Source organism: Peromyscus leucopus, chromosome 8b (genome assembly GCF_004664715.2).
Source record: "Peromyscus leucopus breed LL Stock chromosome 8b, UCI_PerLeu_2.1, whole genome shotgun sequence".
Lineage (NCBI taxonomy): Eukaryota > Metazoa > Chordata > Mammalia > Rodentia > Cricetidae > Peromyscus > Peromyscus leucopus.
In genome coordinates this window covers 34593836-34600812 of record NC_051086.1, presented here as the reverse complement: position 1 = coordinate 34600812, position 6977 = coordinate 34593836, and the positions used below count along the sequence as shown (strand labels likewise).

The window sequence follows — 6977 nt, the reverse complement described above, 5'->3', positions numbered from 1 at the left end:
CTGGACAAAGGCTTAGGACTGCCCTTCAGCAGGCTGCGGCAGTCTTGTCCACATGCCAGCCTTCTGCCCATTATCCAATAGCTCATTTCTTCTCTTCCCCACAAAACGGCAAAAATGCTCACAGCATGTATTAAAGAACTTATATTCTTGCATTTCTTGTTTTTATTGTGGTAAAATATACATAAAAAACCATTTTGAAGGGTACAATTCAGAGGCATGTGTACATTCACACCCTGTCACCACCACCCAGCCACAGAGCTCTTCCATCTCCCCAAACTGAGTGGATTGCATGTTTTCAACCCTAAAACTATCCAAGAGTCCATCTTCCTCCCTGCCCCTGGCCCCAGGCTAAATAAAGGTCCTCTGTCCATTTTCTGGCCTCTGACCTTCAGGACGACACCGGAGGCCAGGAGGGCACAGACTGAGAGGAGAGAAGGGGTGAGCAAGACTTGGAGGTAGAGGGGAGCATGGCGGAGCCTGTCATGCCAGCCCTGGGGAGGCTGAGGCAGTAGAGACCAGTCGAGGCTATATATTGAGACCCTTTCTCAACAAGCAAGCAAACGTACCCTGCCCCCACTCCTTGACTCTAGTGCAGGATTTTCTCAGCTGGCATTCTCTGGGAGCAGCTTTACCACTGGACAAGAGTGTCCAGGATTTCAGATGTATGCTAACCTTGACTCTGTCCGCTGAATGCCAGGAGTGTCCCCCCACTCCTGTGATAACTCAAAGCTTCCTCTAAGGATGGGAATCGAGTCAGTCAGCTTCTCTCAAGCCTCAGGTCCATCTGTCCAGGGGGACAGCCATCCTGGTGGTTACTTTAGTTGCCATGGGGCACGGAACACTCAAGGACTCAATAAATAGACTACTCTCTTCCAGAATTGTGTGACTTACAGAGAACTGTTCCTCTTGCCAGAGAGACCCAAGGCCTCTCAGTCCTTGAGGCTTATTGGTGAGGCAGGCATTCCCCAGTGTCTCATCTGGGACCTTGAACAAGTCATTCTCTCTGTCCTCACTCCAGGCTGGCATAGGACTCAGTGGCTTTGTATGTCCAATTGCAAGGATATAAGGTATGAGGCCACAAGGGGGCAGCAACGGGCCAAGAATGGTCCATTGCAGCCAGGCTGAGAAACACTGGCTTTCCACCTCTACCAAGCTCTACTTTCGGTCCACCCATTGTCAAGGGGCTGCCCAGCAGATTCCATGCACAGCCAAACAATTCGGAAGATCAATTAGGTGACTTCCAAGAGCATGGGTCCAATCCCAAGCCTATCACTCCAGCCTGGCTGTGCATTCCTGAGCAGATGACTACTCACTCTGAGCTTCAGATTTCCTGTATGTAAAATAAACATAGCGATGCCTACCACTGCAGCCCCTCCCTTTGCAGGACTGATGAGGAGGTCAAGTTCTTAGGTGGAGAGAGGAGTGCATTGCTAACTATAGTGTGTGGTGGGTTGGGGAGGCTATTCTGCATCTCCAAAGCAGCCATGGACACCAGTGAGCCACACTGGCCATTTTGGCCCACTACATCTGTCTTCTTTTTTTTTATTTCTGGTTTCCCCAGTTGATTCCGTCAACTGGCAGAGAGCACGGTCTGCCCACTTATTGTCAGCTCCTCAGGGGGACAGAGGCAGGGACTTGACATAACCTGTGTGGGGCTGGGTCCCTTCTGCTAACTAAGGAATCTATGTGTATGGTCTGGTAAGTGTGCTGTTCTGTAGACCCCAGTCCTTGGAGGAAAGAGGCCGGAGAGACTGTTAACACAGCCTCCTGCTTTTTGCTGCGTGCAGAGAAAGTGCTTTTGTCATCTGTGAAAATGGGCACGTTGGCTGGGCATCTCTCTTCAAGTTGTTGTAAAGGCATACAGAGGGAAGACATGGACCCACTAGGCAGGACTCTGGTTACTACTAGGACTTGGAAAGGATACAGCGGGGACAGCCAGCACAGGTACTTTGGGGTGTCTGACCTGTTCTAGACTCCCTGTGTATTCCCCAAAGCTGAATATACTGAACCACATTTGAATTGTGAGCATTACTGTCTCGGGCTACAGATGAGTGGCAGGAGGCATTATTTAAGATGCTACAACAAAGGCTAAGAATGTAGCTTAGGTGGTAAAGTGCTTGCCTAGTATGCATAAAGCCTTAGGTTCGATTCCCAGCACTGTAAAAAAAAAAAAAAATGGGCATGGTGGTGCACAACTGTAATTCCGGCACTTGGAAGTAGAGACTGCAGGGTGGTGGTGGTGTCGGTGGTGGTGTTGTTGTTGTTGTTGGTGGTGGTGGTGTCGGTGGTGGTGGTGGTGGTGGTGGTGTCAGAAATTTAAGGTTATCCTCAGCTACATAGTGAGTTCAAGGCTAGCCTGGGCTACATGAAAAAGCTGGTTTTATTTTATTTTTGAAGGGCTACAACAAGATCTACTCTCCCACACTTTCTCATTTAAATATGACATTGACACTTTGCTCATTGAGAGGTGGGTCTGTCTTCTTCCCCTTCAATTGGGATGAACCTCTGACTCTGGCAGCAAGTGACAGTACATGACTTTGGAGGCTTCATCATAAAAGGCGACACAGCTCTCTAGGAATCCTGCTGCCATGCTGTGAGGAAACCCAGGCCATTCCAACAGGTCATAGGTAGGCAGGTGTCATGGCCATTGGGATCCTAGCTGACAGGCACCAGTCACCAGATGAGGAAGAGTCCGAGAGAGACCCACCCAGCTGGTCCTCTGAATCCTTAGAACTGAGAGAATGAATATTTTGAGGCAACAAGTTTAGAGTGTCCTTGCTTAGTAAGCATAGCAGAAGGGCATACAGGGACTTTGTGACATGTGACTGGTTCCAGGATTCTGCTGACATGTGTGGGTCCAGGCCTTGAGCCTATACCCTCCTATCTCCTAACCCTGAACTATATCCTCTGGATTCTGGGATGGCTCTGCCCCCAGGGAAAGCCCCGTTTCCTCTTCTGCAGGAACCATCAGGATGAACTCAGCGGGAGGTGACCAGGGAAATCCAAAAGCACAGACACACGTGTGTGGTTTATTCCTCACGGCACCTTTACGCGGAGAGGGATGTGAGGCCGAGGCTGGAGCGGGTAGCTAGGAACCTTTGTTAGAGGTGTTGAAGCCCCTTCTCAGGGGACAGGGGTTTCTGTCACAGGCAGTTTGCTCAGGCTTGCAGGGGCCAGCCTTTGGGTTCACGATGTCTGTACCACCTACGAGGAGGCTAGTTTCTGCCAGGCTTCTGACCAGAGCTCTAGGTGGGAGACTTGGGGTCAGTGAGACCCAAGTTCTGAGCAGGAGGCATGTCTCCTCAGGGCTGACAAAGCCTCCTTCTGTTCCTGCTCTGGGTGAGGTGATAAGGAGACCGGAAGTAGCAACTAATGCATCTGGGTCTCTTTACCCTGCAGTCAGGGGTCACTGAGCTGCCTGCAGCTGGTTCCACACTGAGGTATTCACAGAGCCCACCATTTCCCGAGGCCCGAGGATACAAGCTCCGGTGACAGGGTGGCTTGCTGAGCTTGGGTAGAGCAAGGCCCTGTTGGGCTCCTCTCCATCACCTTCTTCCCTAGTGCTGGATTCTAGGGATCTTCGCCTGCCCCGTTGAACACAGGGTCCCAGTGCAGCTGCCCGTGGCCGGGTCCAGAGGCAAGAAGGCACAGCAGTCGTCCAAGGGGGTCTTTTGGACAGTGAGAAGTCGGAGCAGTGGGGCTTCAGGGGACAGTTGTGTGTCTCTGCTAATCAGGTGATTGCAGGCCCAACCCGGAGTCTGTCCAGCCTCACCTGAGCCAAACGTTTTCACCTTCGTCAGCTTCTCTAGGAAAGCCAGGCCCTGCCGGGGGGGCCCCTTTAGTCACGAGTTTCCCCAGAGCGGCCTGTCTGTCCTCTTTCCTGCTGGCTTCCTGTGCAGGTTGTCCGGGGGCTGGTTGGCACACTCTCAAATGTTACAAGGCCACCGTTGGCACATCCCATAAAGAAGATCAATATATTACTGTTTTGTTTTTACACAAGTTAAAAACATCCAAACGGATCTGTACAGGTTGGGAGCCATGTCTGAGGATCACTGGAAAAGGAGGGAGAGATGGAAGGTGATGAAGAGGCCTGGAGAGGTCCTTGTCACCCTCACCAGCAACCTCTACCCTGATGATTTCTTCAGGAACAAGTGTAGCCCACTTTCAGTGGGGCAGCTGGGATAAGTCCCAGGAGGATCCCCAATGGTTTTGAATTGGTAGGGCCGGATGTCAACCAAAACCCAGGTGACAAGCAAGGCAGATGACACATGTCAGCCAGGACCAAGCTCCAAGCCTGGGCCATGTGACCACAAAGTCACAAACATCGTTGGAAAACCTGACTGTTCAGTCACTGTGTACTGAGACTCAAACCTCTGTATGATGGTACCTGGTCCCCATGGGTCCTCTCTCTCCCTCTAACTCTCAAATCCCAACTCCTTCAGGCCCACCCTTGAGACCCTTTCCTGAAAGGTACCTTATGCCAGCAGCCAGGCACGGGCAGCCCGTCAGGGCCCTGGAAAAAAAAAAAGGAGGTTTAAGTGACGGAGCAGGAGGTTGATGGCCTGCAAATACCTCCCCACCCTTCCTGGGACTTTAGGGAGACGGAGCCAGGGAGTTGCTACTTGAAGCCACTGGACTCCATTGAAGCAGGGTTTGCCCATCTGAGGACATAATATCCCCTCATTGCACTTGTCCTGTCCCTCTCATGGGGCTTTGTGGGCAGCAATGGGACTCTCTGATGTAATGGGCGTTGTGCTAGACATTTGCCAGCCAGCGGAGGGTGTGATCCTCTGAAAAGGGTGGCATGGCTTCCCGCCTGTTGGAGTGCCATCCTGGGACCCTGAAAGCTTCCAGGCTTTGGGCAGGAATGCCTCCTCCAAGAGGGTGACAGTGCAGGAGGTGACGTCTCTCCAGCCCTTCCCAGCCACTGTGATTGGATCTGGGAGGCAGACAAGTGTCATCAGGATGAACCCTGGGCATCGGAGATGGGGTTGTCTGGGAACTTCAACCATGTCCACCCAGCCATCAGACATGAGCATGGATGGGCTTCCTCAGTAGCCTGGAGGGCTGGAGAGCTGGAAGTGAACAAAATGTCAAGTCCCCGGGGGACCCTGAAGCAGAAACATTCCACTCTGTTCCAAAGCACAGGTATAGGGAAAACACATGGGACACACTCCCTGAGCCCCTTCCAAGTACATGCTGGGGTTCAGGTGGGGGACCAGAGGGGAAGGAGAGGAGAAGAGGGTAGAATGCACCAGAAGGCAGAAATGAGGAAGAGAGGGGGCAGAGCCAGCAGACCAAAGCATCCCGGAAGGCACAGCATCGCACACAGCACACAGCAGTCAGACTGCGTACCACAGGGCAGGGCCCGATGCCCTTCACAAGGCCCCGGGAGCCGGTGCCCCTCGCTTGCCTCCACATCGAGGATGCTCCTGTGTTAAAGACAAAGGCTTGCTCACGTGGAAGAAGTCTGTCCAGGCTCTGGGGAAACAGGCCTGGGTTCTCCCGTCTCAGCTGTCTTTTTGTGTTTGTGTGTATGTCTGTGTGGGAATATGCATGCACTTGGGTGCACATGAGTGTGGAGGTCAGGTCCTCAGGCACCTTCTTTTGTTTGAGACAAGGTATCCATTGGCCTGGAACTCTGCCAAGTAGGCTGAGCTAGCTGGCCAGTGGGCTCCGGAGATTTGCCTGTCTCCACCTCGCCAGCACATATCACCATGTCTAACTTCCCATGTGGGTTCTGGGGAACTGAACTCAGGTTCTCACACTTGCAAAGTGATTGACTCCTTGAGCCATGTGCTCAGCCTCTGGCTGGCTGTTTTTGGAGACAGAGTCTCACGATGTAGCAGAGGCCTCCAACTTTCCATCCTCCTGCCTCAAGCTCCTGAGTGCTGGGATGGAAGTCTTTATTTTCTCTCACTAATATCTCAGACCCACCAGGAGGAGGGGAAGGTACAGAGGGCTGGAGGAACTCACTGAAGGCCAGAGGACCGAGTAGACGTCTTTGAGCCTGGGTCAGTTTGCATACTCCCCAAACCCTGGCGAGGGTGCCTGGGAGTGAGCATCTGGCTCATCTGGTCTCAGTGTGGAGACCCAGCTATTTCCTGTCCTTTTTGAGGACCACTTATAGACCCTGACATGTAAACCCTCCAGCTTTCTACAAAACAGGAACTGAACTGTGGGAGCTTCACTACCAGGCCTGGTGGGTTATCAAGAGCTATTGCCATCAGGAAATGAGACAGATATGTGGGGAGGAGGGAAGGAAGGGTGTGTTTATGGAAGGGCCTGGGGAAGAGGCTAGACCAAGCCGCAGGGGAAAAAAAGATACCGGAAGGAAAGATGCCTCAGGAGAATGAGAGGCCTGGGAAAGGTAGGGTGGTGCGACTTTCCCAGTGACTGAAGAAATCTCAGGCTAGCCTGGTCTCAAGTCTGTAGGAAGTCAGATCCCAGCGAGGTCTTAGACAGCCATGGTCAGGGTGGGGAAGGGGGGCTGGGTCACTCACTGACTTTGTGACCTACACACACACACACACACACCAAGTCTGTGTGTCTGCTGGGCTTCCCTCCCCAGCCCCTAGCCCCATCCCAGGGCACCCGCAAATTCCCGATGACTCTGGAAAAAGCCAGCTCTGCTCCTGTGCTGGTTCCTCTCAACCTCTACCCAAGGTTAGCCTGAGAGGGGTCCCCGCTTCCAGTCAGCTCTGCCTGGAGGCTGAATACATAGAAGCAACCCGGGGTGGCAAACGCTTGCTGGCATCTTTCAGCCACGCTGGTGGGGGGATCGGGTCCACAGCTGGGGGAGCTGTGGGCTGGCGATGGCACTATGGCTGTTTGGAGCTCCGTCCCGCTGAGACACCTACCACGGGGCACGGCTGGTCAAGGCCTGGAGGGCCCGGCTCTCCCTTCTGGCCTTTCACTCCTTTCCGGCCAGGAACCCCTCGCTCCCCCTGCGTAAGAAGGAGATGGTCAGGTAGCCA

General features: G+C 53.1%; 1 protein-coding gene across 1 annotated transcript in view; it reads right to left on the bottom strand.

Annotated features, from left to right (window-relative positions):
* Positions 1-2362: 2362 nt before the first annotated feature.
* Positions 2363-6977, bottom strand: part of Col23a1 (collagen type XXIII alpha 1 chain) — a 299491-nt gene continuing 294876 nt past the window's right edge. Inside the window, 3 exon segments of the mRNA XM_028857241.2 lie at positions 2363-4052; positions 4475-4513; positions 6861-6947. Coding sequence (XP_028713074.1) covers positions 4050-4052; positions 4475-4513; positions 6861-6947 — 129 coding nt within the window. The 3' untranslated portion in view covers positions 2363-4049.